This window comes from Podarcis liolepis, assembly GCF_965112155.1.
Source record: "Podarcis liolepis genome assembly, chromosome: 15".
NCBI lineage: Eukaryota > Metazoa > Chordata > Lepidosauria > Squamata > Lacertidae > Podarcis > Podarcis liolepis.
In genome coordinates, this window is record NC_139566.1 from 37,217,417 (window position 1) to 37,241,462 (window position 24,046).

General features: G+C 43.4%; 1 protein-coding gene across 2 annotated transcripts in view; it reads left to right on the top strand.

The window, feature by feature from the left end:
• GALNT9 (polypeptide N-acetylgalactosaminyltransferase 9) overlaps window positions 1–24,046 on the top strand; it is a 199,451-nt gene that overhangs the window by 56,355 nt on the left and 119,050 nt on the right. The window contains exons 3-4 of one of the 2 annotated variants that reach the window (XM_083476454.1): window positions 21,123–21,289; window positions 22,985–23,159. In XM_083476454.1, the coding sequence (XP_083332580.1) occupies window positions 21,123–21,289; window positions 22,985–23,159 (342 nt within the window). Of the gene's footprint in view, window positions 1–21,122; window positions 21,290–22,984; window positions 23,176–24,046 lie in introns of those variants that run through there. The other variant, XM_083476455.1, reaches the window with a different exon arrangement.

Genomic DNA, 24,046 nt, shown 5'->3' on the forward strand with positions numbered 1-24,046 from the left:
ATTGTTGCATTTTCACATGGAAATTATCAATATGTTTCACCTGCCCTGTTGAAGCACAGCCAGGATGGTGGATAGTCACTCAGAAATGTACTTAATAATAATTTTTAAAAGCCTTATCAGGAGACACTGGGGCTGGGAGCAGCAACCTTAACAGGTGAGACCTTTAAAGGCCTTAGTCCCTCCTTCCCTCTTTTAATATTTCAGGAGACGGTGTCTCACAAAAGCATGGTGGGGAAAGATAACTCCTCCTCTCTCCCACCCTCTATACCAGGGGTAGACAACCTAAGGCCCATGGGCCACAAGTGGCCCATGGGGGTCGTTTAACTGGCTCACAAGCCGCCCCCAAACTGAGCCACCCTCTCTGCGAGTCCTTGTGTGCTGCGTTGAACTGGCACAGCGCGGTGTGGGGGCTTGCTTCTGTGGTGCTAGAAATCGCATCAGCGCATGCTCAGATGCCAAAAATCGTGTCTGCGCAGACACCAGAAATCGCAGCTGAGCGCGCTCATGTGCACATGCGATCCAGCCCGCAGAGGGATCTCCGCTGGAGTGAACCGGCCCAGGCGAGGTAAACCTTGCCGACCCCTGCTCTATACCTCCAGGCAAAGTTGCCCTGCACGCAGGGAGTGATTGGAACAAGACTTGCATTATCTGGGGGAATTCTACTTGTGGCACTGTACCACAAGAATATCATAGGACAGCGGCTCAGAATAAGGCATTTTCTGCAGCCTCAGACATCTTGTGAAGACTTCCCTTTCTGTCCAGGCTTTCCTTGACCCATAAGACTGCACCCTGTTTTACATGTTTGAAATTCTGTTTCGTTCGTTCTTATACGCTTTTGTGTCATTTTTATATTGCCATGTTGGTGGTTTCTAGATTTCTAGGATTTTTGTTTTATGACATATTGCTTGTTTTTAGACAGTTGCACCCCATGCTTTTGTTCTGGGGGGGGGGCACAGTGATACACATACCCCTAAACATTTTGTCAATCTAAGTTTGGCCTCATTTAGGGGCAGTATTTCAATATGAGTAGGAAAATGAGAGTACCCCTAAACATTTTTTTAGAAAAAAGCACTGGTTGCTCAGCTTAGAGATTTTTGAAATATTAAGTAGCATATAGGTGCTTTTAAAAAATAAGTAAAATAAAACAAGTGAAATAGAAGGTGCATTTATTTCAGTTTTTCTTTCAAAACAAGCTTTGATTAGTAACGGGCACAAAATTTTCTACACACACAACACACAACACACCATAGCCTAGCAGGCTACTAGTTTTGTTTTACTTACGGTAACTTGCAAGTGCCATAGGCAGAAAGGTATGGAGAGGTCTTGTCAGCCATAAGCATTCATTCCAACTTGAGATGAGCCTGTTGCATCACATGCATTTGATAACAGAAAGCAAGAGGATACCTGTGGTCGATTTTCATGCTGCAGAAGCCTTTCAGCCAATAAAATGTTATTTAAAAAAGGAAAGCCAAATCAACAAATGTAAAAGGCTATATTAAATTGACAGCTGTCCTAGGAAATTTGCACAGCCAAGAGTTAGCTTGCAAATTCTAGTGTGCAAATTCTTTGAGAGTCTACCACTTCATCAGCGTTAAGTTGATGATGTTAATTGTATATGAAAGCATAAATTTAAAAAGAAAAAAACTAAGTGAAAGACCAGGGGGTAGGAAATGACAGAAGGGTGCAATCCCATAATGATTTGAATGATTGGCTATGAAATCTTGATAAACAATGATAAATTCCTTGGGAATGTAGCAGGGTAGCAATGAGAAGAGACAAAAGAGTCATTCTCTTCTCCTGTTGACCTCTGCCTGGATCTTGCTGGGGAATGCAGACAGGGAGGTCAACAGGAGATCAAGCCGGGTGCGTGGGAGAGTTGCCAGTTTCTCCTGATAAAGGCTTGATTTCCGACAGTAATCAGGTGATAAGACTTCCTGGGACTAAACCATTTCATGGAGGATGCCAGGTTGGCAACCCATGGTTTAGGGTCTCTTTCCCCAAGTGGATGTCCTCTGGATGTTTTGGAGTAGAGCAACCATCACATGTGATTTTTGGCCATGCCGATTAGGGATGATGGGACTTGGAGCCCAAATCATCTGGAGAGCATCAGGTTGGGGAAGGTTGGTTGGGAGTGTTGGGCTAGGGACTAAGAAGACCCATTTTAAGGGCCAACCCAGCTATGAAGTTTGAGTGAGTCATATTCTCTTAGCCTAGCTAAACTCACGGAAGTGTTATAAGGATAGAAATGGGTATGGTGTCCTCCTGATCTCCCTGGAGGAAGGATGGAGTAAAAATGGATGATACAATCTTGATTCTGAGCCATTGACTGCTTCCTGGGTACCGCAAAAATGGTGGTATTTTATGGCTCAGCTTATTGTGGTTCGAGGACCCGATCCCCGCGTAGTGGAATGAAAACATGAGGACACGTGATATAAGGTTAATGGGCAAGAAAAGGCCACAACTTTTTTGATTACAGCAAGTGAAAAGGTATTGGCTTAGGCATTGGATTACATCAGCTGACTCCACCCCCTCAGAGAGGGGTGAGTCTAAAACAGGGGGGTTTATTCACCAGTAGGTGGAGCCTGTTGATGCTAATCCAACTATAAGCTCTTCCCTGATGTCACCGAGGGTCGTGCCATGGCCTCCCGCCAAGCAGGCATCGGACAGAATACACGACCGCCAGATTCCTTGAATGGAATACCCAAAAATTGAAGGCATAGGCGATGGCCACACCTAGCCCTTCAACACACCACAACACATTATTCCAATGCCTAACCTACCCACCAATACCACGAAAGTCGTGATGATTGCTACGAGGTAGGCGAAAAAACCAAAAAGCCTAATGCCAAATGGAAAAATTCCTACCAGGCTCCCCGGACAACCAGGGCGACCAACCTAAGGTCCATAGTAAGGCCAAAAGAAAACTGAGACCCTGAGCTCTAAGGGAGTGGAGGGTGGGTGACTTGCGACGGGACGACGAAAAGTGAGGCCGGAAGGTGGTGCCGCAGCAATTTGGGCTGCTAAACACGCCCCCTTGCAGGTACCTGGTTGGGTGCCTGCCCGTGGGCGTAGGCCAGCCGTGGGAGGCAGGGGGCTAACGCCCCCTGCTTGAGGCGGAGTCCGGCTCCCGACCACAACCACTCCCCTCTCTTGCAGGAGGAGAGTCTTTGTGGTTCTTTCATGAACATTTCTGACTGTTGTCCCCTATCAGTTCCAGAAAGAGAAAAGGCTCTCCTGTAAATTTTGAAACTGTCATGTTATTGTTATGCTCCACTGTGCCACATCAAAGGATGATCGAGGTAATAGGATGTGGCTGGCTATGAATTCCATTTCCATCCCCTCTGTAATTTTTCGATAAGTACATCCCTATTAGGCTAAATTCCTTAGCCCCATCCTCGCCTTCAAAATGTTTCCTTTAATCGTCACAGGATTTGCTTCAACCTGCCACAAGTCAGCTAGCTGCCTTTCTCTCTTTGGCTGTTATTTTATGTCACCTTCAGTTTTGATATAAGTTGTTGCTGCTGCTTTTACTACTTTTAGTGCTATTGCTACAAAAGGGGCTTCATGGGTAACATAAGAAATGCCCTGCTGGATCAGATCAATCTAGCTATGTAGCCCAGTACCCTGCTTTCCAGTGTGAAAAGTCGGATGCCTCCAGAAAGCCTCCAGAAAGCTGTTGTCTCCAGAAGACAACAGGCCTCTCTTGCAACCACCACTGAACTGAAGGCTCCATTTAGTCATTATTGTTAATAGCAATAAAAAGACCTATTTGTTCTGTGAATTTGTGATTACCAAACATTAATTGTGCAGGTGACAAGTAGAATAGCATAGATGTGTTGAATAGCATAGATGACAGAATGGACCTTTCTGGGGACGCTATAGCTTAAAGCAATAGGACTAAGCAACAGTACAACTAGTACCACTATCTGTTAAGGACTCTGCAGGTAGGAGAGGAGGGGACAGAACTCACTGGTAGAGCATCTGCTTTGCATGGAGAAGGCCCTAGATTCACTCTCTGGCATCTCTAGGTAGGGTTAGGAGATCTGTGTTAAATCCCAGAGATCCACTGTCAATATAGAAAAACTGGAATATGTGCAGAGGAGGGCAACCAATAAGATAAAGGGTCTGGGAACCAAGTTTTATGAGGCCTGGTTGAGGGACATGGGTATGTTTAGCCTGGAGAAGAGAACATGTATAGAATGCTGACGCTGTCCTGACCCAGGATGTTGTTCTTCATCAGGCTGATAGTAAGGCCAAACTCTATGTAGACTTGAGTAAAATGGTTGATTAGACTCTGTGGAGCCTTACTTGGTGTGTGCTGACAAGGCTGTGTCATCTGCAAGCAACACCTCATGGATAAGGACCAACCAAACTTTGGTCTTGGTGTGGAAACATGCCAGGTTGAACAGACCTCTGTCACTCCTTGAATGGGTGTACACACCATCTTCAGCTGAGCTGAAGGCATATGAGAGCACAAGAGCGAAACATATACCAAAGAGAGTAGGGACAAGAACACAGCCCTGCTTCATGCTGCTCTTTATAAGGATGGGCACACTTGATGGTGTCATACATGTTTTCATGGAAGGACGTGATCATTTTGTGGAGCTTAGGAGGGCATCCTATCATACTGAGCAGAGTGAAGAGTCCGTTTTGGCTGATGAGGTCAAAGGCTTTTGCCAGGTCAGCGTACAAGGGGCATCTCTGCTCTTGGCATTTCTCCTGCAGCTGATGCAGTGAGAAGATCATGTTGGCTGAGCTCTAAAGCCACATTGTGAGTTGGGATAGACCCTGTCAGCAAGTGACTGTAATCTGTTGAGAACTACATAGGCTTTCCCCACAGTACTCAGCAGGGAGATTCCATGGTAGTTGCCCCAGTCATGACCAGTGGTCGGCAACCCTTTTCAGCCGTGGGCTGGTCCACCATCCCTCAGACCAGGGATGGGCCGGACTATATTTTTTTTTTGGGGGGGGTGAACAAATTCCTATGCCCCACAAATAACCCAGAGATGCATTTTAAATAAAAGGATACATTCTACTCATGTAAAAACACACTGATTCCCGGGCCATCCACAGGCTGGACGGAGAAGGCGATTGGGCCGCATCCAGCCCCTGGGCCTTAGGTTGTCTACCCCTGGTCATGACTGTCACCTTTGTTCTTGTAGACGATCACAATGCTGGTGTTACACATGTCTTGTGGCATGAATCCTTGTTGCCAACAGTGCAAGAGGAGGCTGTGGAGGTGTGACATGAGGGAGGAATTGAATCCAGCTTTCAGCACTTCTGTTGGGATTCCATCCTGTCTTGAGTTGATGGCATTCTTCAGCTCATCAAGGGAGGGAGGGAGATGCAGTTATTAAAAGAGTAGCGAATAAAGATGGGTATGAAATATTTGTCATATTTAACCCTTATTCAGGGGAGTTTTATTTACCTAACTTATGAAGGAAACATTCACAATAAGCTTTTGAACCATTCATACTTTGGCTCCTCCTGCAGAGGCATAGGTAGCCATCAGGTTTAACCACCTAATTGGAGTCTACAGATATCTGACTCCCCCCAGATGCTACAGGCAGTGTGCTGCAAACTTCTGACTACCACGTAGCTCCCTGTCATCAGAATTCACCTCAGGCCTTGCTGTAATTGACTGATGGGAGACTGTATTTCAGAACATCTTCTATTTTTCGGGAAAGCTGGATGAAGTTCATACATCATCATAATCTATTCTTGGTCTGCCTTGTTATGAAGGGCATTACTGGACAACACTAATGGCCAGAGAATGGCTTTTTAATTTTCTCAGGTAACAGAGATGAAATTTAAAATGCAAATGTTATTTTAAGTGCCTGCTATAATTATCAGCTGGGAAATGGCTCTTTATATTAGTCTTAAAAATGCCTGCATGCATGAAGGCGTTTGCTATTGTACCCTGCAGCTTCAATTAGCTTTAATTTATGCCAAGGTAGCAAGCAAGCATGCCCTTAGAGATCCTGTCCCACAAACTACTGAAAAGAGTCCTTGGCTATATAAGAAAGTAACAATGAAGGAGCTACTTAAGAGATCAAGTAGGACTCTTTGTTGCCATTGGGGACATTTAAGACGCCCTCTCCTAACTGGTCAGTTGTTTAGCATGCAGTGGGTGAAATTCTATCAGCTTGATTCAGAGTAAGATGGGTATATTTACAATTAGGGATGGATCAGCATATATATTATTTATCATTTATTAGTTTATATATAGCTTACATGCCAAAATGTCTTCTAAATGGCTTACTGATATAAAATTATAGAATCGCAGCATTGGAAGGAAACCAGGGAGTCATCTAGTCCAACTTCCAACAGTGCAGGAATCTTAGTTAAATCATCCAGGGCAGATGACCATCCAGCCTCTGCTTAAAAACCCCCAAGGAAGGAGAGTCCACAACCTTCCATGGTTGAACAGCTTTTACTGTCAGAAAGTTCTTACCGATGTTCAGTGAGAATCTCCTTTCTTGAATCCATTGGTTTGATGTTTGAAGATGGCTATCATATCTCCTCCCAGTCTCCTATTTTCCAGGCTAAACATATCCCTCAACTGTTGAATTATAAAATTATAAAATCCATCCATGTTTAAAACAGAAATAAAATGATCCTATCAAAGCACTACAAAAAATTACATAATTAAAATATGCAATACAATAAGTATACCAATTAAAACAAGGAACAATTAAAGGAGGAAATTCAGGGAGTGCTTGCCTGAATTCAGGGAGTGCTGGTTTGTGTCCAGGGCAACTGTCTACCAGCACCGTCTGGTATGCCGGCTGAGACCCTACCTGCCCACACACTGTCTTGCCAGAGTGGTACATGCTCTAGTTATCTCCTACTTGGACTACTGCAATGCGCTCTACGTGGGTCTACATTTGAAGGTGACTTGGAAACTGCAACTAATCCAGAATACAGCAGCTGTGGATGGACCTGGGACCTTCTGCATACAAATCGGATGCTCTAGCACTGAGCAGTGGCTCTTCTCAGAAGGTTCACAACCATCAAGGACTGGCTGATTGAGAAGGAGGCTCAGACAATAAAATGCTTCCATACCCTGTTAAAGCATCTGGTTTGGGCCATCTGGCCCAATAAATGCATTGGAAAGCCTACAAAAATGTATGTTTTAGGGGGGGGTGATACATGTGCAATGCATACAAAATGCATATAAAACATGTATAATTTAAATGCAATTTTGAATGCGATCTCTTTTTAAAAGGAGGTGATGGAGGAGGAAAAAAACCAAGATGCAGTCGACTTAAGACTGATCACATGTGAAATTGACACTGACTGGAAATAGACTGAGCCACCCATCCCTTCTCAGTCTGCAATGCAGAGAAACATTATGAGTTGGACAAATTTGTAGACTGAACCAGATAATTGCAAACCTAGGCATTGTCGCTAGGGATAAGTGTTCAGAGGAGATTGTTAACAACCAAATGGACTCTGTAGTAGTCAATGCATTTGTGAAATAATCAGGAGCTGTCAGAGTCTATCTGGCTTTATCTCAGCTCTTGGGCTGTGGGGGTGGGGGTGTAAAAAGACGGCTAAGTCCAGTCAAAGGCGACTATGGGGTTGCGGCACTCACCTGTGTATACTGTGACCATGTCTATAGGAATGGCTCTTAATATTTATTTATCTCTTCTTATTATTTATTAAATTTCTATACAGTGGTACCTCAGGTTAAGAACTAAATTCGTTCTGGAGGTTCGTTTTTAACCTGAAACTGTTCTTAACCTGAGGGACCACTTTAGCTAATGGGGCCTCCCGCTGTCGCCACGCGATTTCTGTTCTCATCCTGAAGCGAAGTTCTTAACCTGAGGTACTATTTCTGGGTTAGTGGAGTCTGTAACCTGAAATGTCTGCAACCTGAAGCATCTGTAACCCGAGGTACCAGTGTACTGCCTTTCTCCTGATGATCACAGGGTGGTTTGCACCCCCTTTTTAGGCCTTAGAGGCTCGCAGCAAGATTGCTTGCTGAAGATTCTCATTATAAAGACTACAGTCAGGTCTAGCATCAAGAACAGACATAACACAATGCAACTGTGAATCTAGCATAGTACCACACATCCATATACATAGTTTAGATGGCAACAATCAGGCCATGGTGGGGAAGTAAGGGTGACCCATTTGATACACTGCTTGGGGATGTGGGTTTGCTTTGGTTTTCCATCTTGAAAGCAGCACTGTGTCCAAATTGTCTCCTACATTTTCCATTGCTTGGTGAGAAAAGAACTTGCATGAGAAGATAGTCAGATAAAATTTTGGTGACATTCTCATGAGTGGTGTGAAGGCTCATGTTGTTCCCAGCTCTTTTTGGTAAACAAAAGGAATGAGGTGCCAGTACTCATGTCTTGATAAAAGTGTCATGGACGCCAGCACAAAATGACTGCCATGGGAAGCAAAAATATACCACCACCACCCACACACAAGAGCACTGGTTGTGCCTTACTTTCAGGGTAGCTAAGAGGTGTTTTTCAGTCACCTTTATTTCATACTACAAAACATCTCTCTGGTGGTCTGTGTTCTGCAGACTTTATAGGTTCTAGCCCTTCCATGAAACCTCACCATATCCTCAGCTGGGTATTCCTTTAAGTACAGGATGGTGGAAATCTGTTCATTGCTGCCTCCGCATGTAAAATATTTTTACTTTTTAACAAATCAACAAAGCTAGGAGGAAGAACTTCCCTTAAAAACAAGACGAGTGAGCACACTGATCTCATGCACTGGGAAGCCAGACTCCTTTGTTTCCCAGGCTTCAGTTAGAACTCAGGGGAAGTCACTGGTAGATAGCTCAAGCCATGGGGCTGCCAGATCAGGAAGTGCAAATAGCCAAGGAGGTGTCAGAGTGGTGTTGAAATGATGAATGCAGGGGTTCCTAGCCCTTGGACCTCCATATGCAGTTGGAGTACAACTCCCACCATCTCTGAGCATTGGTTGGGGCTGCTGGAAGTTGGATTCTCAACAACATCTGGAAGGCTACAGTCAGGCCTTCCAAGTGTCCCTTTTTCCAGGGATACTCCTGGATTTACAGAAGCTGTCCTGGTTTCTGATTTGATCCTGGAATGTCCTGCTTTTCCTTAAGACGTCCCTGTTTTCATCAGATAAATGTTGGAGGGTATGCCACAGGTTAGACACCTTGGCTGAATAGAAATGGAAATGTACACACACCACCCAAAACCACCTCACAACCAGAAAGCAAGCTTTGCTTCATGCACTAAAATTCTGAATACGTTCTAAAGGTCCATGAGAGTGTGAAGAAGAATCGAAGCCATTTCTGCAAGGAATATACCTTTTTTGAGAAATTGGAAGATCGGTTTCAGCACTGCGGTACTTGAAACCAGCAATTGCTGATACCAAATTTAAAAGCAGACTGTGGCGTGCTTACATTCAGCAAGGCATCTCTCTGCTGGCCAGCTTAAGACAACGCCAATATGCTGCAATTTTAACTACTACAACAAGTTTGCAGGTGCTCTCTTTCGAATCTTAGCTATACTTCAAAGATAGCAGCCCTAACTCACAATTTTAAGAAATACCTTCCAGTTGTGATTTGCCACTCAGATCCTACCCGGGTCACTGATTTCAAGCTTCTTCTATGCATTAGGAAAAGAAAAAAGAAATGCTTCTTTCAAAAGTTATCTGTTGGTTTTGAATTTCTGTTTGGGGACCATAATGTGGGAGCAGGCAGGCAGCAGCACGTTGTCTTTAAAAAAGTGTAAATTTAATTAATGTAGTGAAAACAGTTCGGAAACTTCAGCTGCTGTAGAATTTGGTGGCCAGGTTGCTCACGGGGTTTTATACTGTTTGAGCATATTACACTGATCCTGGTCCGACTGCACTGGCTGCCAATTAGTTTCTGGGCCGAATTCAAAGTGCTGGTTTTGACCTGTAAAGCCTTAAACAACTCAGGACCACAATACCTCAAGGACCACGTCTCGCCATATGAACTGACCCAGACCCTGCAATCCATGTGTCTCCTCCAAGGTAGGTCTGGAGGGTGACACACAATAATTCTTTTCTACAGTCCACTAAGAGCTAGAGGTCAGAGCTACTGGAATATGGAGAAGCACACGTCAGCACCAGTTGTTTCAGCAAACACTAGAGTGAATCCCTTAAGCTGGTCCTGGAAGCCAACTGGAAACCAATGCAGCTGTTTCAAAACAGGTGTTCATAGAATTGTAGAGTTGGAAGGGAACAAAAGAGACATCTAGTCCAAGAAATGCAGGAATCACAGCTTAAAGGGGTTCTAAGAGTTCTAAATGTCCAGCTTTTCCTAACCTTTTACCCTACATATGTTTTGGACTACTGTTGGCCATGCTGATACAAATTCTACACAAACAACTTCTGAAAAGCACATCTACAGTACAACTAGGTGGTTTGCTATGCATTGGTTTCCTTTCCTATAAGACTTGGCCTCAGCTTTCCTTGAACTATTCAGCTTAGCAAGAGGGAGCAACCTGAGGAGTAAATTATACATAACTCCTGAACATCACGGCACCTAAAATATTAATTTCTTCACACTGTAACAGCATCAGCTGAACAAGCAAAGACTAGGGGGTAATTTTGCTCAGTCCACTTTCTTGCTTGTTTAGTTCTGTCGACGACAGGTAAGGCTTTTGTTCTCCCCTGAAAGCTCCAGTAACCCACTTGCAAAAGCTGGAAATTTATCTGGAGCTAGTGGAGGCTGGTCAAGCAGGCCCAATGGGTTCCTCAGTCTGCGAGAAATGGTGAGAGGATGCAGTGCCTGCAAAGGAGGAGTGGCAGATGAAACTGATGGGGTATGTAGAATTAGCAAGTTTGATGAGTAAAATGAGAGAACAAGAAGTGACAACATTTAAAGATGATTGGAAATTATTTGTAGATTATTTTTTAAAAAAACCACCAATTTGTAAGAATGTTAAAACGCTAGCTGGTTTGGAATAAGCTTAGTAGTTTAAAATTGTAATGAGGAAAATTTGGAGGTGAGAATGATTAGGAAAAGCAGAATACGCAATTTGAGGAAACTATGGAAGGTTGGAAGGGAAATTGAGCACAAGAAATTATTTGATGAAATGATTGAAATGTACTGTATTATTGTTTGTTGTTTTTTGTCTTTTTCTCTTTTTTCTCCGATTGTATTTTGGAATGTGTGTGTGGGCGTGTGTGCATGTGTGTGTGTGTAGATAGATGATAAATAGATGGATGATAGATAGATGATAGATAGATGATGATAGATAGATAGATATAGATAGATAGATGATAGATGATAGATAGATAGATAGATAGATAGATAGATAGATAGATAGATAGATGATAGATAGATAGATAGATAGATAGATAGATAGATAGATGATAGATAGATAGATGATAGAGATAGATAGATAGATAGATGATAGATAGATAGATAGATAGATAGATAGATAGATGATAGTGGTTTTTTTCTGGGGGACAGAGGGGTACACATACCCCCAAGCATTTTGTAAATCTAAGTTTGGCCTCATTGAGGGGCAGTATTTCAATATGAGTAGGAAAACGAGAGTACCCCTAAACATTTTTTTTTAGAAAAAAGCACTGTGTATGTGCACACATACACACAGTCTGCCCCCAACTAGTTCCCAACTGCCTGCTTTGTTACTTACAACTAGTCAGGGGGTGACTGCCTGTTACTGACTCTGGCTCCACCTACTGTTGGTCCTCCTGCCTTTCCAAATGAGCCCCCAGTGACTGGAACTAGCGGGAGCTGGCTGAGTGGGTTCAAAATGTCTGGGGAGCACCAGTGTGGGAAAGGCTGGGCTAGGCAGATGCCCCAATTCTGCAGCTCTAGATTTGATCACAGATTGAAGATAGTCCCCTGTGAAATATGCAAGAGACCATTAAAACGGAAACTGCTTGTCAAGGGCTCTTAAGCTACTTTTACAGAGTAGAAGCCAGTTAGGGGAAGTCAAGAGTGGCAAATAATTGAATTCTCTCCCCGGCTCCTGCTCTCCCTAACACATTGCTGCATGAGCTCCTGACAAGAGAGCCTTAATGAAATCCCTAATGGAATTTTTTTCCAGCACTCAAATCACCCAAAGTGAGGAGAGGTTCCTTGTTTAAGAACATCACCATTCTATATGGCACAATGCATGTTCCTTATAATATTGCTTACCAGACCAACCCTAAGGTATTAGAGCAGATCACAAAGCCAATAAACAAAAGCCAATTATACTGTAATGTAGTAATCGATGCGGCAGAAGGAGAGGGGAGATAGTGAGGCCCTCACTATCGGTTCTGCATCAGAGGTAGAGCTAAGTTAGCCCATTCCATTGGTTTCCCCCCTTCCCACAACTGCCTCCATTGCAACAACATGATATGATCCTCACAGGAGTGTCATATAGGAAACAGGAGGAATTTGAGTCAAAGGAGACAAGAGCCATATTCATACCATGCATTTAAAGTGCTATGATTCCACTTTATACAATCATGGCTTCCCCCAAAGAATCCTGGGAATTGCAATTTGGTTAAGGGTGCTGAGAGTCACTAGAAAACTCTCATTCCCCTCATGGAGCTACAATTCTCAGAATGGTTTAACAATCAATCCCTCTTCAAAGGAAACTGTGAGAATTGTAGCTCCAGGAGTTGAATAGGAGTCTCCTGAGGACTCTCAGCACTCTTAACAAACCACAGCTCCCATAATTCTTTGAGGGAAGCCATGGTTGTTTAAAGTGGTATCATAGTGCTTTAAAGGCTGGGTGTGAATGTAGCCATACAGTGGATTATTGGTGCACTCAGTGGAGATCTTTGCAAGGGTGTCATGATAAAGCAAAGCAGAGGAAGGAAGTTGCTTGTGATTTCTGGTCAGACATGCAGCTTTTCTGTGAAAAAAGAAGTTGAGGTTCCATTTACGGAAGACTCCTGCAGCAACACTTGAGTGTATTGGCTTGAGTGTATTGTCAGTGCAGGGATCCAAACATGTTGGAACCTCATCACCAGATCTCTGGGAATTCACCATCAGCCAATGTAGAGCCTTGAGAAGGCTTTCATTTCCCTCAGTGGTGAACTGGGGCAGCAACAGGTCTATTCTGAGCCAAAGGCCCATTTTTATTTTATTTTTAAATTTATTACCTAGGAATTGCATCTTCCAGAAGTTCTCAGTTCATAGTCTGACTGAGGATATGGGAGATAAATTTAGTTTGCATTTAAAGGTGAACCGACCTAATTCACACATTCTGTCACATAGAGAAACTGAAATATATCCACCCCTTAAAACATGCACTTCTCTGGATTTTGAAAGGCAATTCTTCAGCCAAGGAATGTGTACAAAAGTACATATTCTGTGGTAAAGTGCAGAATTAAGCATGCATTCATAGGAACAAAGTATACAAATGCATTACGTTAAGCCTTACAAATCACATGCAAACAGATATATATTAAGAGAAATTCACAGTTAATGTTGAAATTTCATGAGGGTAAGAGAAATTCACAGTAAATGTTGAAATTTCATGAGGGCTTTTTTAAAAATGTGAAAATGTGGAGAAGTTGATTTAAGACTAAAATAAAACCAAAAGTGACCAAACCCCACATCCCTAATTCTGATAGGGGCAGCTGCTGAAATTTGTTCTATTTGATATGTGGGTTGGTAAGAGAATTGCCTTGGGCCTAGTGTTGGGTTTTCTTCTGCCCCTCCCCATTTTTAAGCTGAGTTTGGTGTGTGTATGTCTACTACACATCTCACAATGGGGCTGAATTCTGAGGCTCCTGCACCAACACAGCTGTAGGGCAGGGATGGGGAACCTGTGGTCCTCTAGATGTTGCTGGGCTACAGCTCCCATCATTCCTGACCATTGGCCATGTTGGCTGGGGCTGATGGGAGTCTATTCCCAGCAACCGGTATCAGAGTCATACTGCCTCCAACAGGAGAGACCCATCCTGGCTAGTAGTTCTCCCTGCTTAGAACAAAAGAACATGAGAAGAGCCTGCTGAATCAGGCCAATGGCCCATCTTGTCCATTTTACCAGATGCTCGGTCCATTTCCCATGAGAACTTGTTTCTTCTCCTTCTCCTTCTCCTTCTCCTTCTCCTTCTCCTTCTCCTTCTCCTTCTCCTTCTCCTTCTCCTTCTCTCTCTTAACTTACTGCATGGATGGAACATTTTTTCCAAATGCTTCTTGCTCTAGCACAGCAGGTACACTGAAAGTTCATCCAGGAGCTTGTAGGCAGCCTTTGTGTCCTTACTTTTCCTTAACCATTGCTCGCTTCCAAGGAGATGTGTTCCCTTCCTTCCTCTTCATATCAACCCATTGCACTTCTCTTGCCTCATTAGTGCTTCATCATGCCAGTTTGTTATTTTGCTTCTTTAGTGTGTGCCCCCCCCCTCCAGTAGGATCAGGGAGGAAAAGGGTTCATTACTTGGTAGGGGGAAAGGCCACATAATATAGTCATTAGCATTTTCCCCAGAAGCAAGAACCAAATTCTAATTAGGTTTATTAGGAAACAAATGGAGAACAGAAGGGTTGCCTGCAAGATCCAGCAGCCAAAGAACTTAGCGATTCTGCAGTCAGCAAGTGCCTTTTTGTCTGGGGTGCGGGGTAGGGGGTAGGATCAGAGACCAAGGATTTGAATCTTGCCCTCACCAGAGATGGGGGACAAATTTGATTCACTTTGCATTTCAATGAGAACTGCCCTCATGTGCACTTCCGCAAACTGTACACAAACTGAAACACAGCCTCCCTTCGAAATTCACATGTTTCTGAATTCTGCGGTGCAGCTTTCCAGCAAAGTAATGTGTACAAAAATATATTATGGTAGGCTAAAATATGCACACAAAAATCATATATTAGTGAAAATAGCTGGCACTTAAAGGCTAAATTTGCTCCCTGGACCAGACATTCCTTATCCCTGTTCTGAAACATCACCCCCTGTAGTAGCCAGGATCACAGATACAGGTGGTGCAATAAGTATGGGGGACTGAGTTGAAAGGCAGCGGAGTTTTTGAAAACTATGCACCAAAATCCTGATCATTCAGGGTTCCCAAGACTCAGGAAGCTTCAACTAAATATGCAGAGGAAACTGCCTTATATAGAGTCAGACCGTTGGTCCACTTAGCTCAGCATTGTCCACACTGACTGACTTCAGCTCTCCAGAATTTCAGACAGAGTTCTCTCCCCATCCTACCTGAAGATGCCAGGGAGTGAACCTGGGACCTTCTGCACACAAAGCAAGATGCTCTACCACTGAGCTATGGCCCTTCTCCAGTAGACTCCCCTGACCCAACCTTCCTGCTGAATGCGGGAAGGCCAAAGATGGTTGCAAGAATATATTGGGGTGAGGTTAGTACACATGAGCCTTCAACAGGTTGAACATTTTGGTATCTGAACAGTGCTAAAGTTAAACAGTGCAATCCTAGGCATGTTTACTCTATGGCTGCCATATGTTTAGGATTTCAAAGGCAGAGAATAATTGGGTGCACTCTTCCCACCTTAGATCAAATCTATGCTGCCAGGTGCCATAAGAAAGCGGCAGAGATAGTGCAGGATAGTGCGCACCCCGGAAATGATCTCTTTCAGCTTCTGCCTTCTGGAAGAAGGTATAGGGTTATAAAGGCCAGGACTAGCCACCTGAGAAACAGTTTCTACGCAAATGCAATTCTGGTTCTAAACACAGCATAAGGGGTCTCTATAGTATAGTGTATTTTAAAATGGGGTTTCAGAGTTTTTAGGGGGTTTTGAATGTTTTATGTAGTTTTGTAGTAGTTTTATGTAGTTTTTCAATTTCATTGTTCTGCAAGGGACAATGAGAATAAAGATATCGTATAATGGGGAAAATTTCCGAAAGGCTGCGCTTTTGTCCTGGATGTTAGGCAACACTGAATATCAGTTGCTGGGTATCAATTGCTGGAATCCAATGAGAGGGGAGAGTGCTCTGGTGCTCGAATCCTGATTGTGGGCTTCCCAAACGCATCTTGTTGGTCACTGTGAGAACAGGATGCCAAACTATATGGGCCATTGGCCTGATCTAGATGGCTCCTCCTCCTCTTCCTCTTCTTCTTTGTTGATCTTATGTATTTTTTATTATATAATGGATTACATTCAACCTTCATTGTACTGTACTTGGAGTATAATCATTGAAATTGACAGGGAACTAACTTAGGCCCATTAATTTTAGTGGCTTTACTCTGAATAAACCTTGTTCGAATGCAGCTCTTATACAGGGTGGCCCAAAAGTAGATATACTTTCCATACATACATACAGTGGTACCTCGGGTTAAGAACTTTGCTTCAGGATGAGAACAGAAATCGCGCGGCAGCAGCAGGAGGCCCCATTAGCTAAAGTGGTACCTCAGGTTAAGAACAGTTTCAGGTTAAGAACGGACCTCCAGAACGAATTAAGTTCTTAACCCGAGGTACCACTGTACATAGATACATACATGATTGTTTTTCGTTTCTGATATTTTGAATGATCAGAATTTGAGACAAGAACAAACAAAGTGGATTCTAAAGCAGCACACCTACTTTCGGGCTACCGTGTGTGTGTGTGTTGCTCATTATTTTAAACTGTAAGTTGCTGAGAGGTATGATTGCAGTAGGTGACTCACAAATCACATCAAACACACAGTGAATAGTGTTTAGGAACCATTCCTAATTCTGCCCTCACTCCCACTCTCATCAAGGTTTATTTTTTATAAAGCACTGGAATGTATTTTAGCAGGCTAATAATGTGCAGTGGACCTTTTTAGTATGTAGCCAGCAGTAGCCCATTGGAACTGGTAGGGTGGAAGCTGGGGACGCCAACAGTAGGTGGCCCCAGAGCCAATGTTAGGTGGAGCCAACAACTTCTAGAGAGCCAGTGTGGTATAGTGGTTAAGAGCGGTAGTCTCGTAATCTGGTCAACTGGGTTCGCGTCCCCACTCCTCCTCATGCAGCTGCTGGGTGACTTGGGCTACTCACACTTCTTTGAAGTCTCTCAGCCTCACTCACCTCACAGAGTGTTTGTTGTAGGGGAGGAAGGGAAAGGAGAATGTTAGCCACTTTGAGACTCCTTCGGGTAGTGATAAAGCGGGATATCAAATCCAAACTCCTCCTCCTCCTCCTCCTCCTCCTCCTCCTCCTTCTTCCCATCCTTCACCCTGTTGAGTTCTACAGAGGAGGAAGCTGACATATGCACACTCCCCGGTCGAGTTGTAAGTAAGAAGGCAGGCAAGAGGGGCTGGCTGAGGGCAGACTGATGTTGATGGGGCACTGCCCCATTTGCCCTAATGTGCTGCCCCACTGAGAGGTAGGTTGCCCACAGGACTTTAAATTGTCACAAGGGCATTGGGGTGGGTGATAGCTTCCACCAACCTTTTGATACAATACAGGTCGGACTGGGCCAGAAAATGGATTGCTCCAGCACTTTCCCCCTCTCCATCATGTATCACCAGGGGTTATCTGGTACCTAGGCACGATCTATCATCCCCACCCCCCAGAGATAAATGGCTAACAGTTAAAAAAAGTATGGTCATTACGTTGAAGTGATGAGCCAGGAGGTCATCGAGTTTGACAAGAGCAAGGAAAGTCATTTCCTGTGGTATCATTAGCTGTATTTTAGAGAACAGGCCTCGTAATTGCTATGGTAATTGGACCCTGGATCTGCCTGTGAGAGCATGTTGGTTATTTTTAACATTAATTTCTATGCAAAGGAGAGAGTTGGCATTTCACTTTCATTGCAAGGTGCTCTGCAGAAGACTGAACTGTGGGTTGATACCTGCGGCAGCTGGGGTTAATTCTCAGGTTCCTGCATGGTTTGAATATCCAAAAATGTTTAGACAGTGCCCAGAGTAATACTCAGCCATTATCACAATTGTAGTGGATGGGGGAAAATGCATATCCTGGTTCAAATAGGATGGGGGGGCCTAACCTGTTGCTCTCCAGGTAGTTTCATACTATAGCTCCCATCATCCCTGGCTATTGCCCATGCTGGCTGGAGCTTATGGGACTTATTAATTAATCAAATAATTAAATCTATATCCCACTCTACCTCTCAAAGGAGGCAGCCAATTAAATTAAATTAAAACTATTAAAAAATATTTTAAACAATTCAAATACAGATGCAAACTGAGAGAGAACTCCATTTGTTGAACGGGAAAAGTCTCTAAATTAGGCACCAAAAAGACAAGTGAGATGGCACCTGCCTAATATTTAATGGGAGGGAATTCCACCACAATAATGACCCATTGTGAGGAACTGACTTCCTTATAAGATGTAGGAGGTTCTTGCCTGCAGAGCACAGAGGTCAATTGGGTGCATAAAGAGTGAGATGATATTTCAGTTGTTCACTGTTGAGTAACATCTTGGAGTAAAGTTAAAGGTAAAGGATGCCTGGACAGTTAAGTCTAGTCAAAGGCGACAATGGGGTTGCGGCGCTCATCTCACTTCAGGCCGAGGGAGCCGGTGTTTGTCCACAGACAGCTTTCCCGGTCATGTGACTAGCATGACTAAACCACTTCTGGCACAATGGAACACCGTGACGGAAACCAGAGCACACGGAAATGCCTTTTACCTTCCTCCCACAGCGGTACCTATTTATCTACTTGCACTGGCGTGCACGGCTAGGTTGACAGGAGCTGGGACAGAGCAATGGGACCTCACCCCGTTGCGGGGATTTGAACCGCTGACCTTCTGATCAGCAAGCCCAAGAGGCTCAGTGGTTTAGACCACAGTGCCACCCATGTCCCTAATACCTAGGAGGCCACAGACTAGCCCCCCATCACCCAGAAAAAGAAGCATCCCTGGGTGATCCTATACACACAAGATGGAGGGGAGATAAGTGACCAGTGCATATGGGTGAACCATTTCCAAAAAATTACAAAGCCCTGCACAACTTATGTCCAGGGTCCCTCAGGGGCTCCTTAAACCTTTAAATTTCAGATTGATCACTAAAATAATCTGCAGGAGCATTGCTAGTTGTTCTCCAACTTGGTGAGGCTCTTATTGACAACAATGAAAAACTGTGTCTATAGTGTCATCAACCCAGTCCTATGCAATACTCTGCCAATAGACATTCAGCAGGTGCCTTCTGTGCCAACTTTTTTTAATAAAAATGTTTTTATTGAAATATTTTCATGCGTAACAAAGGTACATATAATGTCTGTTTTCAATTCACAGAGTCCTTTCTATAGGTCACATTCAGTGTGAGACACTGTAGGGAGAGAGAAGGGGGAGATAACTTTTTTCATTATTTGGCATAGTGTATGTGCAGAGTTTCTGTGTCAGCATCACGTGGAGAGGTTCTTTCTTTCTTTATTAATTTATCCATTAATGTTGGTGGTGTGAGAGGATGGAAAGCCCAGAGCATGGTTGGTTGCGTTCAGTTGATTGCAGTGAGTTTTCCTTGGGGGTGGTTGTTGGGTCAATTCGTATGTATGCTGGGGGGGTTAGATCATGGTCTTCTTGGAATGCATATGGAATAAAGGAAAGCCACACCAGGGTGAAGACATCCTCTTCCCTTTGTCTCTGTGCTAATTTCAGTTTGCTGGTTAGCTTTTCTAGTAGGGTTGCTCCCCATACAGTTTAAATGCCTGCTGGATACTTCTCTATTCTGCCAGGGCCATGCAGATAATTAAGAATGCACCCTTCAACAGTGGTTAATAGATGACCATCGGTATGAAGTTTACGGCATGTAATGCCTTAAAGGAAAATATTATGAAAATGATTTATAGGTGGTACATGACCCCAGTCAAGCTTGTAAAAATATACCACTTGTCTGATAATAAATGTTGGAAATGTAAAGAAACTGAAGGTACTTTCTTTCACCTTTGGTGGACGTGCCCAAAGATTAAGGACTTCTGGGAAATGATATATAATGAAATGAAAAAGGTACTTAAATGTACCTTCCCTAAGAAACCAGAGGCCTTTCTCCTGGGCATTGTCGGCCAATTGGTGTCAAAGAAAGATAGAACATTTTTTATGTATGCCACCACAGCAGCAAGAATACTCATAGCAAAGTACTGGAAGACACAAGATCTACCCACTCTGGAAGAATGGCAGATGAAGGTGATAGACTATATGGGACTGGCTGAAATGACTGGCAGAATCCGAGACCAGAGGAAAGAGACGGCGGAAGAAGACTGGAAGAAATTTAAAATCTATCTTAAGAGATATTTTAAAATTAATGAGTGTTAAAATGTTATGATTATAGAAAGTAAGTGAATTACAGTTGTAAAGATTAAGTTAAAAGAAAAGAAAAGAACACAACTAGATAAAATTAAGGGTGAGGATTTGCTGAATTAAATTTGAAATTGGAATGCAGAAAGGGGAGGTATGAGGAGGTCGGTGAAGTAAGTTTTAAGAAAATAAGGTTTTGAAATTATACTTGTTTGTTTTTGTGTTTGTTTGTTTGTAGTGAGTATGTTTATATAATTTGTGAAAATTCAATAAATATTATTAGGGGAAAAACAGTGGTTAATAGATGTTTGCTCTTAACTTTCTGTAATTGTTTTTATTGAATACTTCTATATTCCGTTGGTGTAAACCAGGGGTCAGCAAACTTTTACAGCAAGGGGCCGGTCCACTGTCCCTCAGACCTTGTGGGGGGCTGGACTATATTTTGAAGAAGAAGAAAAATCATGCAAGAGCACCACGAGCCCCTGTGGCTGTTTACCTGTGACTTGTGAGCGGAAGGGGCTGACAGTGGCAGTGGAGGGATGATGAGCGTGTGTGAAAGGGCTCCGGAGAGAGGCTGCTTAAAATGGCAGCCACTCAAGCGCTGCTGCTGCTGCTGACACCAACAAAGCCCAGCCCCTTCCTCCTCTAGGCAGGGCGGGGAGAAGCCAGGGGGAGGGAGGGAGGAGGTGCCACCACCGCCGCGTGAGGGAGAGGGACGGAGAGGGGAAGAACGCGCGCACTGGTGATCCACACAGCGATTCCCGGACCGTCCGCGGGCCGGATCCAGAAGACAATTGGGCCTGATCTGGCCCGCGGGCCTTAGTTTGCCAACCCATGGTGTAAACCACTTAGATATTGTTTTTATGACATAACGGTATGCAAATGTATTTATAAATAAATAAAATTGGATCCCTCCATTTAAATGGAGAAAAGCTTAATGAAAGCTAAGGTGTGGTTTTTGTTGTTGTTTTATAAATGCTCAGTACATCTTAGTCTTCATTTTTATTCTCTCCAGGTGCAAACAGATGTCCTATCCCGATGACCTGCCCCAGATCTCGGTGGTCTTTATTTTTGTAAATGAGGCTCTATCTGTCATATTGCGCTCAGTACACAGTGTTGTGAATCATACCCCATCCCACTTGCTCAAGGAGATTATCTTGGTGGATGACAACAGTGACAATGGTGAATATTCAAAACACCTGTTTGTTTGTTTGTTTGTTTGTTTGTTTGTTTGTTTTTGTTTTCTGTTTCTTACTAATATGCCTGTTTGGATTGTCCATAATGGGGGGAAAGCTGTTGAGGAAAAATGATTCATATGTACTTATGAGCAGCTTGTTTTCCCACTATGGGGAAATAATGTGCTAATTGCGTGCTGTGCAATGCCACAGCTTAGTGGCAGAGTGTATACAAAAAGTCCCATGTTCAAATTCTGGTATCTTCAGGCAAGACTAAACTCTTGTCTGAAACCCTTGAGAACTGCTGCCAGACCGTGTAAACAACACTGGACTAGATGGACCAATGGCAGCTTCCCATGTGCCACAGGGCTGTGGCCCTTTCCCTGCAAACATATGGGTTCTGCACTGCATTCGCACCACAACTGATCCTGTTCTCCCCAACATTACCCTAACTGTCAAGTTCCTAAATATATTTGTGCTTTCACATGACATAAAAGAAAAATATAGCAGAAGTTTAGTCCTGATTTCTGTGCCATTTGCTTCCAGGAGAAAAAAAAGAATCCAATTGCAAATAACACGAAAATTAGTGCTAAACTTATGCTTGTTCTGCTTCAATGGAGGTGGCAGGTATGGACACCAAAAAGAATGAAGATATAGAGGTATTGTTTCTGCTGAAGGAGAACTTGTGATCCAATCTTGGGGTGCAATATGTATATTTACTGTGGGGTGCACTTTAAGTTTAGAAACATAGGAAATGGCCTTGCACTGAGTCAGACCACTGGTCTATCTAGTTCAATAATGACTATACCGACCAGTTTCTGGCAGGGGTCTTTCCCAGCCCTACCTGGAAATGCTGGGAATTGAACATGCGACCTTCTGTATTCTAAGTCAGATGTCCTACCACTGAGTTATGGCTCTTTCCAAGTGAATCTTTTTTAAGCTTTGGTCAGTGTGACCAACTTATTACAATTTAATGCACAGAAACTCATTATATCTCATGATTTGGAATAGTAATACCAATAATAATTAATAGTAATAATATTCAAATGGCCCAATCCATTTCATTTTGGGCTACCTAACATAGGAAATGCACAATAAAATAGAGTAACCCCAATATGTTACACTATCCAACTAAATCCTATTCAGAATAGACCCACTGAAATTAATGAACTTAAGTGAATCAAGTCCATTAATTTCAATGTGTCTACTCCAGGTAGCACAATCATTGAATACTACCCTCTGTTTTTGAAGTAATTTTTAAATGGTGGGGCAGACAGAAGGGGCTAAGTACTGCGTAATTTGGCTTGATTGAATTGTCCTCATTCAGGTCTTCAGAAATGTTTGTTGTTGTTGTTGTTGTTGTTTAGTTGTTTAGTCGTGTCCGACTCTTCTTGACCCCATGGACCAGAGCACGCCAGGCACTCCTGTCCTCCACTGCCTCCCGCAGTTTGGTCAAACTCATGTTGGTAGCTTTGAGAACACCGTCCAACCATCTCGTCCTCTGTCATCCCCTTCTCCTTGTGCCCTCAATCTTACCCAACATCAGGGTCTTTTCCAGGGAGTCTTCTCTTCTCTTGAGGTGGCCAAAGTATCGGAGCCTTCAGCTTCAGAAATGTTTACTCCGAGATAAGTGAGATTCTGTTGAAATGAAACAGAATGTGCTTCTCAACTCCCAAATCTCCTTGTCTCTTTGTTTTTACAGTTGAGCTGAAGTTTAATTTGGACCAGTATGTCCACAAGAGATACCCAGGGCTGGTGAAAATAGTTCGTAATAACAAGCGAGAAGGGCTGATCCGAGCCAGAATCCAAGGTTGGAAGGCAGCAACATCACCAGTGGTTGGGTTTTTTGATGCTCACGTCGAGTTCAACACCGGCTGGTAAGGTTTATGATAGGTAGGACATGGGCAGGGGAGATGGCATAATGGACAAGTTGGGGCAGGGATGCTAAGCCATGAAAACTGAGAAAAATCTGAAGCCTGTATTCTGTATTCGAAGTGCTGTGTTTTTTTTACTGGTGTAGCTGAGTCATAGGAAAGGTTATCAGAGAAAGAGAATTCTCTCTTAACCCACCAGTGGCAACGCATTCGTCCTTCACTCATCTAGGACAAGGATTGTAGGCTAGCTAATTTAAGTATTAAATATTAACAGTTAATGTATCTCAGGTGTAAGCTTCAAGGTTGTACTTTGTGATAGAATGGATGCTTGAATCGGGCAATTGGTAAAAAGCTAAAAGGACGGCTGCTTTAACTGGCAATCGATAAAAGACCTTGAGAACTTGCTGAGACACTTTTATTACCATGCCTGCGATGGTGGTGGAGTTTGAAATGCTGTCTGCAGACTGCTAAAACTCTGTCTCATGACAACTTCATTCCAGTTACTGAAACTTAGGCTTGAACTGCACATTCCACAGAGTCCCAAGTTTCCTTCCTTCCTTCCTTCCTTCCTTCCTTCCTTCCTTCCTTCCTTCCTTCCTTCCTTCCTGTTGGTTTAACCCAACACAGCCTGGGTCACTCTGCAACTAGCCACAATGGCTATGTTGTGCCACCACAATGCTTCTAAATACCAGTAGCAAGAAATAACAGGAGGAGAGAGGGCTCTTGTGTACATCAGGAGGTGCGGCCAGTTGACATAGTCCTGCTCCTGATAGCTCAGTTGGTTAGATGTGGTGCTAACAATGTCAATGTTGCAGGTTCGATCCCCGTACAGTGGTACCTTGGTTCTCAAATTTATTCCATTCTGGGAGTCCGTTCAACTCCCAAAACCA